This window comes from Sorex araneus, chromosome 4, assembly GCF_027595985.1.
Source record: "Sorex araneus isolate mSorAra2 chromosome 4, mSorAra2.pri, whole genome shotgun sequence".
Lineage (NCBI taxonomy): Eukaryota > Metazoa > Chordata > Mammalia > Eulipotyphla > Soricidae > Sorex > Sorex araneus.
In genome coordinates, this window is record NC_073305.1 from 60700000 (window position 1) to 60717477 (window position 17478).

Below are 17478 nucleotides of genomic sequence, written 5' to 3' on the forward strand. Positions count from 1 at the left end.
GATGTATGTACAACTATCTCTCTGAGGCCTGCCTTCAGTTCTTTTTGGCAAATACTAGAAGTTGCAGGGTGATATGGTAATCCTATTTTTAACTTTTTGAGGTGCCACTGTACTACATTTCTCCCTGGAGGCTGTTTCCCATTCTCACCAATAATGCACAAAGGTTCCAGTGTCTTCATATCCTTGCCCACCCTTGCTTTTTAGCTCTGTGGAGTAGTAATCCAAATGGGTGCAAAGTGTGGATATATGCTGGGTTGTCACAAGCTTGGAGAGAGGGTATCAATATCCTCCCATCTGTGATGTTGCTGAACATCCTACAAAACACAGAACCAGCCTCTGCAACAAAGAACAAAAGGGCCTAACAGGTCCAGAGAGCAAAGGCAGACAAACCCTGATTTAAACCATAAGTTTATGGTTTCTTGTTTCCTGAGATGCTTAAGGGCAAAGACAACTCCCCAAATTTGATGACTGAGAAGGGCAATGCTTCATTTATTCAAAGTTTATTGGAAGTTTACAAATGTATTACAGACATCAGTAAAACATCATATCCATTTTACAGGGCACGAATCTCAAGCAAAGTGTTCACAACAGTCTCTGGCAGAACCCACACCAAATGCCTGTTGCAGACCTTCTTAACAAAGAGCTTAACACCCAACACACAACATGGACTCTGGCCTGCCTTGCCTACCTGGGTCCTTTGAGATTTTGTTGATGCACTTATGAGTTTAGTGGGAAATGGACAAAGTAATCCCGTGCGGGAAAGATTGTCTTAGGAGAGGGAAAACTGCCAAAGTCCTGATTTGTTAAGAGGAATCATAGGCCTTAGAATGTTGTCAGGATTTGTGATAGACTCAAAACACTTGAGGGAAGAACAAGAAAATCAACAAGATAGGTTTGAGAAGAGATTTTGATTATGGACATTTTCTTTCAAGACTAGGGAAGTTTAGTCAGTGATCTCTTGAATGTCAATCGTCAAATGCCCAGTAGAGTTGAAAGGATGGTGCAGAAAACTTTCAGGATAGAGAACATTTTTTTTTCTATCCTGAAGATTTATTATATCTAAGTCACAGAAATGCTTTTCCAATGCTGTATGACTTCCTTCTCCCCTTTTTATTACCCTTGGGGAAATGGAGTATTGCAACAGGAAGTAAGCTTACAAAATAGTATAGCTCTCAAGAGTGAGTCATGTTTTATGGGAGTCTTGTGGTTGACTGAGTGACTACTGAGAAGATTTCAATCCTGTCATGATTACCTTGATGACTCCTTTGAAATGGTCATGCAAAAAAGCTCAGTGTCTAATGAGGTCCCACAGGGAACAGCCACTCAGGAGGCAAGGCCAAGCTCCCTTCATTTCCACGTCTTTTGTGCTTTAAGAACTGTACCTCAAATGGTGCAATTTGAAACTGTCTTCAAAATTTTTCAGAGAAGGTTTGACTGAGTGCCACACCAAGAATTCTGTCCCCAGAAATCTATTTCAAAGCACTGAAGATGCTAACCAGTGGTTAAAGGCAACACTTCTGGCATGAAATATTCAGGGAACTGGTTCCATTTTTCCAATGTCATAAATCTTTGTGTGTTAGCATCTGGTTTCTGTTAGGCAGATATACACCAAGAGCACTTCTCCTTGGAATTTAAATATTTGTATTATTTCTTGTTAGAGGATTATATATAAAGAAGAGAATTTTATCTGACCTCTGCAAAATGGTGAACAAAAGGCTGCCTCAATAATTGGCAAACAACACAAAAATGGAAAAGAAGACCAAAGATATTTCTCATTGTTTCACCTAAAAAAGGTCATCCACCTTTGGCATCTGTAATCTGGGGTCACAGGAATTGAAGTCCCACAATTGTGAAGTGATGCCTCCAAGTGACTACTGTACTGTTCTGGCCAGTAGGAAAAAGTCCAGGATGAAAAGATGAGTAAGGATCAGTTCACAGAAAGATTTGTTAGCAAACTAATAAGATCAATTCTAATTAATTGGTGTTAGCTAGTTAGAGGATTGCAAAGATTTCTGAGGCTATATCCATCCTTCCTGGGAAAGTATAGAGTGATACATTGGTTAGATATGCCCAAATTTCAGGAATAGTAGAGCATGTGCTACAGACACACCATCACTGACAACTTGACCTTTACTCAACAATGGCTCCTGGTACCCAAAGAGTAGAAAGCTGCTTCAGAGGAAGGAAATATCACTTCATTGCGTTGTTGGAGCATTCTATAGAATGGGAAAAGAAGACGAGAAAAAGCTGTCTTTGGCTCCATATTAGAAACAAAAAATTGTTTATGCATTGGGTTTATTAAAGGTGAAAAGGAAGAACCAGAGAACAAAAGATGAACATGGAAAATACCAAACAATAATACGGATTCTATACCTATGAATATTTGCAAAACCAGTAATTAGGGATCTGATTTTTTTTCAGCTTCATTTTTGGTAGAGATGCCAGAATAATACAGCAGAAGAAAGGGCTCCTGAATCTTATGATGAATACCACAAGGAAGACTGTTTTCATTATCAGAGATGGTATGTGTTTGGAGGGCTATTCAGAAAACTGTCAAAAACTTCTACCTGTACAAGAGCCAGCTCTGTGGCTATTGAATTGGGGAGCAAGAGGAGATGAATGGAACTCCAAAGTTATGGTTTTAATCAAAAGACAAAACAATCACTCTGAAGAAAGGTAGAAAACAAACAGGGGATTAGTAAAAAGAGGGATCTGGGAAAAGATAATTCTGAAGCACAGCACATAAGCGATGAAATAATAATCCAAAAAGAGTTGAGACACAAACCCCATTTACAGGCAAAATATAAACCAGAATAATTTATTTTATTATGGAGGAATCAGTTAAGTTCCTGAGTTCTTTCCTTAAAGAAGAACACAATGGAGGAATGGAATTCTGGAAGTGTGAATTATTACTAATGGTAGAAGTCCTAGTAAAATGCATCCTGTCTTTTTTCAGGTGTTCACTCAGAGCGTCCCCCATAAATGGAAAGATTTATCCCTCATCCATTCAGCATTTCTCTGTAGGGTGGCTGGCGATAGGTGGAGTGGGGTAGGAAGAAGAAACGCAATAGAGCAATAGATGGAGGCCATTTTCTCTTGTAGTTTGACCCTAAGGCTAGGGTCTCACTTTCTCATGCACTGACCAGCTTAGTTGCCAGATGCTCTCTCAACAGCTCACTCTGAACTTGTTCATTCCTCTAGATCCTTGTGGATACTGCATTTCTAGGCCACCTTCTTTTTGCTGATGGTGGTTAAAGCCTCATCTGGGAAATATAAGTGGTACTCTGAAAGGACAGTTAGAAAGCAACATTTACTAGGAGAATTTCTTTCACTGGATTCAAGGCTACTGAGGACAGAGTTTTTTTTTTCAGCTAAATTGAGTCATCTACTTCCTTGCCCCCTTCACTTTTTCCAAAATGCTTTTTATTCATTTCAGGCAAGGAACTCCAAACTTTAAATTGGACTCTCTCGTTATCTACCAGAAACCTACCACTTTAGTAGCGTGGTGTTGCACATTATTTCTTAATCAGTTTGCCAAGCAGTTTACAAACTTACTATACAAACATAATAGAGTTAATTCTCCAGAGGCTCGAATAATTAATGAAGCATTTAGATATGAAGATAGCATGCGGAAAACAGCCACAACCAACATTTGCATTGCTTAAAAAAAATCGGTGACAATGACAAATGTCATATTAATACCTGAAAAGCAAATTAGTTTAATACATCCTGAATGGAGTACGATTTCCATGTCCTTTAAAGCCTTCATTTCCCCAGACCCATTTGGGATGGTGTCTGAAAAGCCACCTTTCACATTCTTTCCATAAAAAAATACTAGAAAATATTAACTACTATACTGAAAAGAGACCACACTCACCTCACCAGGGCAGAAGGCCACTGAAATACATTGTGTACACAGCGAGAGTACACCTCACTAAAGGTGGGTCCTGTGATGGATTATTTCAACTGCCACAATTCATTAAGGGGAGGAAGAGAATGGAAGAAGAAGCAAAGGCTTCATTTTTAACTGAAGCAAGCTAAAAAAGTTTTTGAGGCTTTTTTTTGTTTTTTTTTGTTTTTTTTTGTTTTTTTTATTATTTTTTTGTTTTGTTTTGTTTTTGTTTTCACTATAAACACAACCGGTAAATGTTGTTAAGCAAACTCACTTTGGAGCCCGTTTTCTATCTGACCAACAGTTCCCAAAGTTCAAAATGGAAATCTCCCTTTCAACAAAATTTGTTTTTCAAGGCCATTGCACTGTAATCTCCGAGCAGCTCAACCTACTTGCATCACCCAGATACTATGGTCATGGCTGCTTTAAACCAGATTCTTTCTATAATCACTGGGGCTCTTCCAAGCAGTTGTAACCTCTCCTGGACTTTAGTTCTCAAAGTTCTTTGCCATGACTGACCTTTTAATCCCCCTTCTGTCTCTACCCTCAACCTGCTTCCTATGTTCAAGTTGCCCTTTTTTCGCTTTTCCACATGGGACACACAATAGAGAACCCAGTGTCATTCCCAGGGCCCCACAGAACCTTTCTGTCCCTAAATTCCTAAAGTTTAAGTTCATTTGCACCAAGGACAACTGGTTGTCAGGCTAAGGCAGTGGTTCTATCTGCCTTGGTAAGGGAAAGCAGATAATACAATCCAGGACATCTGAGCACCAGAAAATAATGCCACACTCAAAACAAACATCATGCTGACACCACACAATGGCACCACTAACAGTCACTTGTATGTTCCCCAAGGATTGGATCCACAGAAAGCAACTTCTACATTCCCAGCAGGGATGGCATTTCTCACGGAACTCTACTGACACTGGTTGGTTTTTCTAAGTGGCAAAAGGTGCAATAAAAAAAAACTATCACTTTGTAGATAATAAATTCTACTGAGGGTGGGAGCGGACTTAAGGATGGCTTCTTAAGAAGGACTGGAGCATAAAATGCTTTGGGTCTAATGATTAGTTTCTTTTTGTCAATCACAAAAAGCCAAATTGAATAAACTCCTTTGAAAAAGGTCTCACTGACACGTAACAAATTTGTATAGAAAAAAGAAAAAGGAATAAAGGGGGTCCTGGACCACTTTTGGATACTACTCAAAGACAACGCTGGATATGCATGCAAATCTCCACTGAGTCCTACGATATAGAAATTCCTTTGATATTACAAAATACAAAAATATTTTTATCAGAACTCTCATTTACATTGCATTTACAATGGACATGTAAATAACTTAGTCTTGGGTCCTGGCTAATAAACAAATTACATACTGAGGGGAGAAAGGGGAGGGGGGAATCCTAAAAGTTAGAGAACCAGAGAGGAAATAAGCGAGCAAGAAACAATTTGCCATCCTTTGAGTGGCAACTCAGTACAGACAGACGGGAAGGAGGTGACCAACCCTGGCCCTTTTCAACAGAGTCTGTAGCATTTTCAAAGTGAAATGTGCAAATAATATGCAACATGCCAAGAATGGTGACTACCTATGAGTCAGTCTGTAACCTTGCCTCCGTCAAAGAGAGCACTCCCCTCTTCTTCCCCCCGCCCCCCTCCACCACACCCCCAAAGCGCTTTAACATTTAATAACAGTGCAAGTTCCTGAATTTACATTCTTAGCTCCCATCTCCCCCATGCCCTGGCCCCGATCTTATTAAGAAATGATACAGTTTTTGCTCTTTTGCCTCTTCCGGCTGTGCAACTGTCCCCTGCCACCTAAAGTAGAAGACTTGGGGAGGCCGTAGGAGCTGTATTTGTGCAGCAGCTCGTCGCTGGTCACGTATCGAAGGCGGGCTGGCTGCGGGATGGGTTCTCCTAGAAAATAGCCCTCGTTGTCAGACTCCGAAGAGGAGGAGCAGGTGGAACACCAATCATACTCGGCAAAGTATGGTCCCCAGCGTTCCCCAAAGGCGTTCTGCAACGCCAGGTCGGACACAGTCCTCGGGCACTGGCCGTACAGGTCCCTCCGGGACCCCTGGCCCAGGCTCTCCTGGAAGCTTCGCTGGCGCATGAACTGGTCGTAGTCCTCCCGGGCTCGCAGCGGCGGCCGCTCTTTCAAGCGGGAGATGGCCTCGCGCTCGCTGGCCAGGTGCAGGGCATTGTCGGAGCGCGAGCGGCGGGATCGCCGGGACCGGTGCGGTCGGAAGCGGCGGCTGTCGTCTCGGGACGTAGTTCTTCTGCGAGTGCGCTCGCTCATGGGCTGGATCCTCACGCCCTCCTGCCCCGGCAGCTTGCCGCCCGCCATGCCCCCGTCAAAGTCGAAGCTCTGATGCATCCTCCCGTGGGACTGCAAGTCTCTGTACCCGATGGGGTTGCCGAGCTGGTGGAGGTTGCCCTCCATCTCCTGGTACTGCTGGGCGGAGAGCAGGCTGCGGACCGACTCTGCGCTCCGGAACTGCATGGACGAGTTAAGGGTGCCCATGTTGCTCAGCTTCTCAGAGACATTCATCCCAGAGTCTTTGCTCAGGTCAGGCATGGAAAATCGGGACAAGTGCTCCTGGCGTTTGGCACCACCATCTGCAGAGAGGCCTGTGGGGTGGAGAGAGAGAAGAGAGGAGAGGAGAAGAGAGAGGAGGGGTGGGGAGGGGAGGGGAGGGAAGGGAAGGGGAAAGGAGAGGAGAAGGGAGAGAGAAAACCACAACATTAATAAAAATGTGCCACAGCGGGGGTCTCAGTCACTACTGGTTCTCTGAACTATGATCTGGGCTTTCTGTATTACACGAAGACCCTTTCTAAAAGGCGGCCGTGGTGGTGGGAGTCTTCCACCTTCTTCCACCTTAGGATAGAGAAACGTCCTCAGAGTCCCATTTAGAATATCAAAAATCATTTTAAAAATTAAAGTACTATTATTTACTGGAGCGATAACACAGAGCGGGTAGGACGTTTGCCTTGCACCCGGCCGACCTGGGTTCAGTTCTTCCATCCCTCTCTGTGAGCCCAGCAAGCTACCGAGAGTATCTTGCCCAATTGGCAGAGCCTGGTAAGCTCCCCATTGTGTATTCGATATGCCAAAAAACAGTAACAACACGTCTCACAATGTTACTGGTGCCCACTCGAGCAAATCAATGAGAAACAGGATGATAGTGATACAGTGATTGTTAGTTCAGTTTTAGGCACACAATATTTCAACACCAATCCCACCACTATAGAACACTGAAAATCATTTACTAAACAGCCCCAGAGAGAAAATATCCCTGCAATACCCAGAGAATCACACACTGTTCAAGACATTTGAGCTAGGGGGCTTAGAGGCAAGCAGGCAGAGCAGGAGACTGCCAGAGGCTGACAGAGAAGTGAACTGGACCAGGAGTAATGGGACAAGATTCCAGGCTTGGGATTGCCAGAAACGGCTTCGGCATAGGCTAGCCTATACAAGTTCAGGTTTCCTGATCTAAACTACTTCATGCAGCTGTGTCCTTAGAGTGAAAGAGGTCATCAGAGCACTTCAGTGAAATGAAATTCTCAGCAGGAATATGCATTAGATAGACATGAACTCTTAACTTGGATGAGCCTTAGCAACTTTGTTACTTAGTAACAACTTTGGTGTTCTAGAGAACTAGTCAAATATAGATCCCTTAACCTAGCAAGCATTCAGTTTTGTCCAAAGTGATCATTTCCAACTATCACTTTCACAGTGGTCTCTTGTCTATCTAACTTTCCTCTCTCCCCATTTGTTGCATGGTCCCAGCTGTGGGCCAATCCTCCTGGCCCTTGCTTCTACTGTCCTTGGGTAATACTCTCATACTATGTTTTTTTTTCTTTTTCCTTTCTTTCCTTTTTTTAAAAAAATAGCTGGAGAGCTACTTGTTAAAACAAGGCACTGACCCTAATGCTCTCTAACTCCAGGTGCCCTGAATAACAGACCTGTACCCATTATATGCTGTCAAATGAGTTCCTAGTATCATTGAGATGGAAAGCCATTTTGAAGATGGTGAGAGGTTAACCAGTAACTTCCATTTTCCCTTCCTTAAAACAGAACTTCCTGGCGCTAGAGAGGTAGTATAGATAGTAAGGCACTTGCCTTGTATGAGGCTATGCAGGTTCAATTCCTGGCAACATATATGGCCCCTGAGCACAGATCCAGGGGTAAGCCTTGAGCACAATAAGAGGTGACCCCCCAGTCCAATAACAACCCCCAACAAACTTTCTAAAGAGAATAAGAATGGACTAAGTGGGAAAATAATAGTACTTCATATTCATGACACATAGGAAGAATCAGAATTTTTGCTACTTTAAGTAGTTGACAATATATCCTTAAATTCCTCTGCAATGTTCCATTAGGAACCCTGCCTCTTTTTGAAAATGAACTTTCTACTCGCCGGTACTGGTGACTTTCCTCTCCCGACACAACTTCAATAAACATTTTGGAAAACTATGAAGCGATACTGACTGATGCTAAATAGGTGTACATATCTGCACTTATATGCATTTTGAGTATCTATTTCCATTTTCTGTGGATTTAGGCTTTTATTTCTGTTGGGTATTTGTTGGGTACTCTTTATGATTCAGCCCCAAAGTCAGTTTACAGATTCAAAAAACTATATCAAAAGTTTTCAGATACCTGTTTTATAATAAGCCTGAACTAGGAGGTACGGAAATATCATTAAACAGGGAAAGGAATAAGTGGATGGTATTTTTTTTATCATTATCCTATTTAAAGCAATGGGCTTTTTGGAAAAATAATCTATTCTTTAAGAAAGAAAAAAGAATGGTAAAAGATGACTCTAAAACCTCCCATTATGCCAAAAAGTAAGAAAATATTAAAATTTTAGATGAAGGATTTTATTCATTGGTGGTGATGATATCTGGTTCACCTTCTATGAAAAGCAGTAGGGAGATTTCTCAAAACAGTAAGAAAAGAACAGTCATACAACACAGCAATTCTACTTCTTGGCAACTATCCTCAGAGAATATGAATACTAATTAAAAAAAAATGTATACCTATGTTCATTGCGGTGCTTGGATAAAGAAACAACCCAAATGTCCAATAGCGAAATGAATGGATAAAGAGGTTATGGAAGGGGACAAAGAAATAGTACAGCAGATAGGATGTTTGCCTTGCACGTGGTACACCTGGCTTTGGTTCCCTGCACTGCAGATGGCCCCCTGAGCCTTGCTGGGAGTGACCCTGAGCAAAGAGCCAGCAGTAAGTTTGGAGCACAGTTAGGTGTGGCCCAAAACAAATAGAATTTGTAGTATTTATTCACAATAAAATACTGTGAAGGTGTACAAAAGAAAAAAATCATGCCATTTTCTATAATGTAGAAGGAGTCACAGATTGTCATGTTAAGCAAAATAAGTTAGGGTGAGAAGGGCTATTACAGGATGATCTCATACATCTGTGGAATATTACTGTCACTGTCACTGTCATCCCGTTGCTCATCGATTTGCTCGAGCAGGCACCAGTAACATCTCCATTGTGAGACTTGTTGTTACTGTTTTTGGCATGGCAAATATGCCACGGGTAGCTTGCAAGGCTCTGCCGCGTGGGCTCGATACTCTCGGTAGCTTGCCGGGTTCTCTGAGAGGGATGGAGGAATCAAACCCGGGTCGGCCATGTGCAAGGCAAACGCCCTACCCCACTGTGCTATCGCTCCAGCCCTCTGTGAAATATAGTGAGATAAAATAAGGGAAAATACTATCAACCAAGTGACAAATTCTTGACTTTGGATTTACAGATCTGATTACCAATATTGGGAGGAAGTATGTGGGAAAATGATAACCAGACTTAAGGTGATATAAGATAGTGATGGAGGGTTGAAAATACTTGGTGGTGAGGTGCAGTAAATGTGTGCATAAGCATCATAAGTTTTAACATTACTGTAACCATCTCACCCCAAAATTATTAAAAATAAATAAACATTATTGCAAAAGAACTGAAGGAACTAAAAGCAAATAATGAGAGTCCATCAGAAAACAGAGTTCAACTTAAAGAAGAACCCACTAGCTAAATGTGAACAATTTGAAATATTTAAAATATTAAAATTTAAAAATCACTGTAAAAAAAACAGAAGTCATGCATCTATACTATTAACAGATAAAACATCAATAAATTAATGGGTAGAAAGAGTGGGCGCATACAGTTGAATGCTGAGCAGAGTGAATACATGTTAAGGGAATACTGGATTGGAAGATCAGCAATTTTTTAATTTTGTGGTTAACATGTGGCTCAAGGAAGAGTCACTGTGTACTAAATTTAGGGGGCAGATCTAAAGGGGGAGCAGAGTATTTTTATGGTGTTAAGTGTTTTCCCACATTGCTTATTAGCTGTAAGGGAAAATTTAGTAACTGTACTGTGGAGACATCAGACAACACGTTGACAAGCAATCAAATTTAACATCACTGATGAAGTGCAAGCAGACCTTACATTCCTCCAGGAGAAATATTCCATGTGAGGCCAGGGATGTGCCAGGGATGAAACCCTGTCTTTCTGCATGCAAAGCAAGCTATGTAACAATTCAAGCTATTTTCCAGGTTCAGTAAATTTCTTGAAAAATTTAGCATCATAAGAATTAAGACAGACTTCAAGTTCTAGATGAAGGAATAAAAGAAATCATAGCAACTGTATATAATACCTGACCTTTAATGGGGACCTGTTCAGTAGGAAAAGTAAATGCCATAAAGGATAAATTGGGATATGGGGAATTGATGAGAGTATTATCCTAAATTTATTGCTGTTAACTGATAATTATAACATTGGAGAAAATCCTTATCATGGGAGGTACACACGGAAGTGTATGGGGTTAATGGCCAAGACAGATATAACTTGCTCTCAAATGATGCACCCAATTGGTGTGGAAATGTGTGAGAACAAGAACAAGTGATTGACAAGGTAAATGGGGTAAAATGATAACAATGTTACTCTAGGTAAAGGAAACATGAGTATTTTTATTTCAGTTTTGCAACTTTTCAGTAAATCTGAATTATTTTAAATAAAATGTTTCTTAGAAATTGTGGTGTATTTATATTATATGAAAGCTCAATTTCAGGGGAAATTATTTTGGGGGAAATGGGTGTTTGTGGTACTGTTGGCACTGAGAGAGAGGCCAGAGAGATGCTGCTAACTGCTTTATAATGCACAGGACAGCCACCATTATAAAAATATCCAGCACCACATGTCTATAATGCCATAGTGAAAAAACCACAACACATTGTAACACTTAAATAATAAGAATGAATAACCCTACCCATTGACATCGATGAAGCCCACAGAAAATTCTGAGACATACAAGAGTACATGTTGCATGACTTTCCAGAACAGGCTGACAGCAGAGGTCAGGACGGCAGGAGGGGGCAGAGGGAAACCTCCAGGTGTTTATAGGTTCCATATTAGTTCTGGATGATGGTTATAATGGCATACAAATATGTAAAAATTCCCTGAGGTATAGTTTTAATTTGTTTACTTGACCTTATATAAATTATACCCTAATAAAATGGTATAAAAATAAAACAATGTTCCTATTAAAGAGTCAAATTTAAACATTAGATTTGCCCATGGAGAAATTATTCTGCCAAACATCATACTTTCCAGTCATTAAATTTTTTTTCATTACTAGGATAATTGTCAAGGGTCCCATGACAATTGAACCCTCCAAATTCTGTTCTCCTTGCTGCTTATCTATGATGTACACATCGTAAAAGTTGATTTACAACAGCCTAATCACTTCCAGAACTTCTTCAATCTGGAGGCAGAGAGAAGAGGATAGCAACCCAAGATGATAAATGAGCAGTCTGGGCGGAAAAACTGTAGAGTAGGGAAGGGGAAAAAAATCTCCAAAAATCACATGTCGAAACAATAGCTATATAGGTGGATGCAGTCATTTTTGTTGGGCTTTCTACTCAAGCCCTGGAGTGGACATACGAGAGTACATGTTGGGGTCAGCATAAATAATCTAGTAACTATAAACTCACAGGCATGCTGTTCTCTTGGACCTGTCTTTAATAAACCCTGAAATAAGTGCTGCTCAGAAGGTGCTGTGTGTGCATAGATTTATATTTCAATAAGGAGTAAACTTCCAGAAGGGCAGCCTTACTCTGCAGGGAGGTGATCTTACTCTCTTACACTGCCATCCTTCATCTTGGGATATCCTCGGATCCTTTTAACCATTCCTGTGCCAAAGAAGACAAGAGTTCTGCCAGAAGGACTGCATTGCTCAAACCCTGAGTTTACCTAAAAGCATGAGTGGGTGGAATTGAAAATGTTACCTGCTCACCCTAGATAGGAGAAATAATTCTTCTCTACTTGTTAATTATGATTTTTTCTCCTGGGTCTTGAACATAGGATATGAAGAGAATGATCTATGTTGCCCACCTACGGGCAGTAACTAGTGTACTTGCTTCTAAACAGACTTGCTCTGTGTTTAAGTATTACTGACAAAATCCTGGGTCCTTGTGGAGCCCTTCCAGGCCTCCTGTCTCTTCAAAAGCACTGGTCGAATGGTCTTCCTTGCTTACTCTGATGTAGCATGCTTACATTCTTCCTTTCCCTCCGACATATTAGCAAGCTCATTTCATGCAGCCTTGGAAAACTCTCTTTGCATGCTTTACTTTTGGTCATGAAGGTTCTCATGTAAATGTCACCTTTTCAGTGGGGCCTGCCATTGATTGCTCTTTTAAGTATCAAAGTTGTCCATCTGCCACTGTAGCCTTGACTTTTAAGATCCTCATCCTGGCTCTCCCCCCCCCCCCCGCCCCCTTTAAGTTCATATGTAAACTTGCAGCTTAATGGACTTCCTGTGGGAAGAGAGATCTTTGTTCCTCATTTTCTATACTCTCCTGAGTATGCAGTGCAGCATCCCCTGTTCATTCTCAATAAATATTTGTGGAATTAAGGTCAATGGACCCTCCATACTTTCCATAGCTAGAAAAAGGTAACTGCTTTCCGATTGGGTGTGGCCCAGACTTCACCACTGATTCTAATTCAGACAGTGGGACACCAACCATCAGAAGGAAGAATACCGTGGTTACCCCTGTCAGTCTCATGAATGATTCATTAACACGTGACCCACCATCTGGGGTTTCTTCAATTTTATTTATTTTTCTATTTTTTTGAGTCACACCCAGTAGTACTCTGAGCTTACTCTTGGTTCCGTGCTCAGAGATCACTCCTGACAGGCTTGGATGATAATCTGGGGTTCAGAGAATCAAACTTGGGGGTCAGCTGCATGCAAAACAAGTCTCTTCCTCACAGTACTATTACTCCAGCCCATTTCTCCAATTTTAAAGTCAAAGAATTTGTGGTTTATCATTAGCCTTTCAAGTCTGAAAAAAAATCCTTTGCCTTATTAATCATAATTCTGGAAATCAATTTAAATTAGCAACTTCCAAATCTCCGATATGGAAATTGATAATCAAGACTCATCCCTCAACTTGAGAACACCCCTTCCCTCTCTAATTATGAGCAGAACCATAACTGAACCGCTTTCTGAAGTGGAGAGCTGGGGCAATTTGTGAGCCTCTTAAAACGCATCTGTAAAATGGGTAAAGTAACTGAGCTTGATCAGATGAAGAATGTTCTTGTTCCTTGTTTTTGGTTTTTGGGCCACACCCAGTGATATTTAGGACTTACTACTGGCAGTGCTTGGGCCGGGGCAGGGTTGGGGGTACCTGCATCAAGGAAGACTGAACTGGGTAAGCTACATGCAAGGTAAGAGCCTAAACTGCTGTATTTTCTCTCTGGCCCATACTTTTTTTCTTTTAAGAGTCACGACAACTGTTAAAATAAAATAAAATGAAATTTAAACCTATAAAAATAAAAATAAAAAACCCAACTGTGTGTGGTTTTGATTCCATCTCCTTTGCTAGTCTGTGAGCTCCAAGAGGAAAGGGTCTGAGGTTGGCTTGTTCCATATCCAGTCTTCAGTATACTGGAAGAAAGTAGGGAAGGCCTCAAAGTCCCCAAAGAAACAGAGCAAGCCCCAAGAATTTTACACCCAGCCACTGTAAAAGCAAACAAGTATGAGCTGAATGAATGATTATATGGATGAATGAACCCGAGAACCATGACCCACACCAGACCAGACACATGATGTTCACTGACAATGAGCCATTGGTGAAATCATTTGTGCTTCCAAACTGCAGCTGGGGATTATTTGTCTACACAGATGAAATTCAACTTTATTCCATTTGCCAGTGCAGCGTGAAACTCAGTGTCAAAATATTGCAAATCAATATTGTCCAAACAAATGGAGTTCTATTATCCTGAAACAAATGCACTCTCCTTGCTCCCCAAGCCATGATGCATGTGTGTGTGTGTGTGCTTGTGGGCATCGGGGACGTGGAAAGTGAAAACTACATTTTCTCCAAAGCTCAGGCTGAAGCCATAGTCTGATGACGCCACCTTGCACAACAGCAGTATTAGCGCCCCAACATGTTCAGAGGAACCTGGCCGAAGATCTGACCTGGCAGCAGGAGACCAAGGCTGTTTGTCTCTCACGTGGACCTTTGTCTTATTTAGTAGCAAGGTTTTTTTTTTTTTTTTAATTCCCTTCTCTAAATTATAGTGGCTTTGCGAGAGGAGCTAGAGAGCCACTATGAAGTCAAAGCTTTCATTTATTCTTATCCCAGGAGACAGTCTGGCCAGAAACTACATAAATGTTTGCATCTCACGGGGGCACAGGCTTCCCTCAGGACCTTCAGGTCTTGGCCCAACAAGGAGAGGTCAACATTGAATTTAGCTTGCAGTTTTCTGTGGTTAAATTGTCAACAAAAGGTGCAGCTGGCGTGCTTTAATCAACACTAGCATTTCTGTTCAAGCAACGTCCCCACATGCAACTAGGATTCACAAAGGCCAGTGACAGTGAAAAAAAAACCAAAACAAAACACTAAAATCAATATGAAAAGAATGCTCTGGGTCGCAGAAGAAAAGGCAATATTTGCTATGTTCCTGTCCTCCACTTACTCTAAGAGCAGAGAGTAAGTGTGCAAGCCTAGAGAGACGAAAATCAGACTAAATATAATGACAGTGCTAAGGGCACCTTTCTGCTCCTGATTTATTACCTTATTTAGTTCCTTTCTACACACACTCACAGACACACACAGCACAGGAAGACAGTGAGGCATGTTTCTGTCAATCTGGAAGATTCATTCCTATATCTGGGCAGTAAAAGAAATATTATCTACTCATCTTTGCTGTCCAGACCTTTACAATGGCTAAGAATAATTTAGTTCCCTTTCAGGAAACTTTTCCCTACCTTTTTTATTTTAAAGAAACCAAAAGAAATAGGCATTACTTGGAATAAGTGTTTGTCGAGCAGTCTATAGCCCAAAACTCATTATTTTTGTAAATAAAATGTCATTAGAGCATAACTGCACCTGCCAATGGCATATTGTTCATGGCTGTGATCCTCCTACAGCAGAACTGAGCAGTCACGTGACAGACTATCTGCTCTGCAAAATGTAAAATATTTGATGAGCCCATTGTAGAAACTGCCAGTCTTTGCTTTGGAGAGCAAACACACTATCTCTGAAGCTATTTCTGAACACACTATCTCTGAAAATCAAGTCTGAGCAATCTCAAATAAGTTTCTGTACCTGAGATCAGACAAGATCTAAATATAAGGGCTGAGTGAATGTGGGTCACCTGAGCAGGTCCCTCAGGATCCTTTTGCCAAGAAAGTCAGTTGATTTCCTCAACACCTGCGCTTCAAATTGGCAGCAGCTGGAGACACTTTGTCCTCTGGGCAGTGGAGTTGAACCGTCACCACATGTTCCTTGGTGACAGGGCATGGGATGGTTCAATAGAGGATAGTGGGGAAGGTGGGGGCGGGGAGTAAGGAGGAAAGAGAGGGATAGGGAGAAGGCAAGAAGGGGGCAGATGGTGAACATTTTCAAATCCTTTTGCTTCGCTGAGTGTGACATGGGGACCACAGTACTACCCATTCTGGAGGCGCCATATCTGCATGTGGGCAAGTGGTAACTCCTACCAGAAGACAGTTTCAAGCACAGTCTTCTTTTCTTTTTGGATCACACTTGGCGATACGAAGGGGTTACTCCTGGCTCTAGACTCAGGAATTACTCCTGGTGGTGTTCGAGGCAGACCATATGGGATGCTGGCAATTGAATTGGGGGCGGCCGTGTGCGAGGCAAACTCCCTACCCACGATGCTATGGCTCCAGCCCCAGGCACAATCTTCTTTGGAAAGAAAATGCCCCTCTCCTCCAGGAAGCCACACTCACTCAAGCATTGTCGTTCTTGGAACTAGTGGCCTCTCAAAAACTGTGCTTTACTGTGGGGACAACCCGTGCATCACAGGAGCATCTCTGGCCTTCATCCACTAGATGCCAGCAGCACTCACACCCTCACCATGTGACAACTCAGCCACTCAGTATATTGCCAAATGTTTCCAGGGAGCAACATCACCCCAACTGAGAATCACTTTTTGATGAGGCTGAGTCCTGGAACAGTGCTGACCACGATTCTGAAGCCCCAGGAGTGGCACTGGCTTAATCCCACTGCCCTTGATACCACAAACTTACCCCTGATAGCTCCTCTAATTCTACTTTTTCTAGAGAAGGATTCACGTGCTTCTCTCAGTTGGGTATGGAACACCTCCCAAATCAGGAACTGCAAAGCTATTTCCTCTCTCCGTGCTGCTCTCTTGGCAAAGCCGGTCTGGACAGCCTGTCTTTCCCCGGGTGCGTTTCCAGGGCTCCCCGCGATGAAGGCCTTTACTGTCTTATTTCTCACACTCAGCAGAAGCTTTTGAAATTTCGAGCCCTTGATTCATTTTTCCTGCTTCCTGACTCTGGTCACCAGCCTGTCTAGTGGATCCCAAGTGACCTGCAGGTCAATAAGTGCCTGCAGTCACGCGTCTGCCATCTGCTCCTGTGGTACCAGGAGACGTGCTGGCAGAGCATGAAATGATTTCCTTCAGTCAGCTGCTGCCCAGGAGGGGAGGCTGGGAGGCGGTGAGTGGAGGATGCACACTCTGGCTCGCACCCCTCCCTCTGCCCCTGGCTTCTCTCCTCAGGGAAGGGCTATTTCCACACTGCCCACCACTCTGTGCGAGAGGCCCGAGCTGAAGAGCAGCAGCTGGTTCTAAAGAAGGCCACAAAGGATTTTGGTTTTCCCAACAATAGAGGCTTTGTGTTTTAGTGGCATTCATTCCAGCGACTTGCCTTTGAACCAGAATGGCTGGGAAGTGACAAGCATGACAACAGGACTAAAATCAGGGCTCTCAGACAGTGCAGCGAGAAGGCCAAGCTCAAGATCAAAGCTTGGGTTTCCACTGGAGGTCTCTTACCTTTCAGCCACTGCCTTGTTCATTCAACTTCCTCTAACGCTATCCCAGTATAGAGGTAGCACCAGGGAGGCCAGGAAGTGACATTTTTAGACACACATGGGGTCAGTTTTAATGAGCACTCTACTCTGTGGGGGATTGCGGCGGTGTGACCACAGAACCTATTGCTAATTGAAAGGATGCGCAAAACATTCAAACCAGTTGAAAGATTGTTTGCCTGAGTTTGCTCTGGGCTTCTACTGACCCC

General features: G+C 42.3%; 1 protein-coding gene across 2 annotated transcripts in view; it reads right to left on the minus strand.

Moving 5' to 3' along the window:
* Positions 1-484: 484 nt before the first annotated feature.
* PRICKLE2 (prickle planar cell polarity protein 2) overlaps positions 485-17478 on the minus strand; it is a 188548-nt gene continuing 171554 nt past the window's right edge. For both annotated transcript variants that reach the window (XM_055134351.1, XM_055134350.1), the window contains exon 8: positions 485-6520. In XM_055134351.1, coding sequence (XP_054990326.1) covers positions 5646-6520 — 875 coding nt within the window. In that variant the 3' untranslated portion in view covers positions 485-5645. The remainder of the gene's footprint in view (positions 6521-17478) is intronic.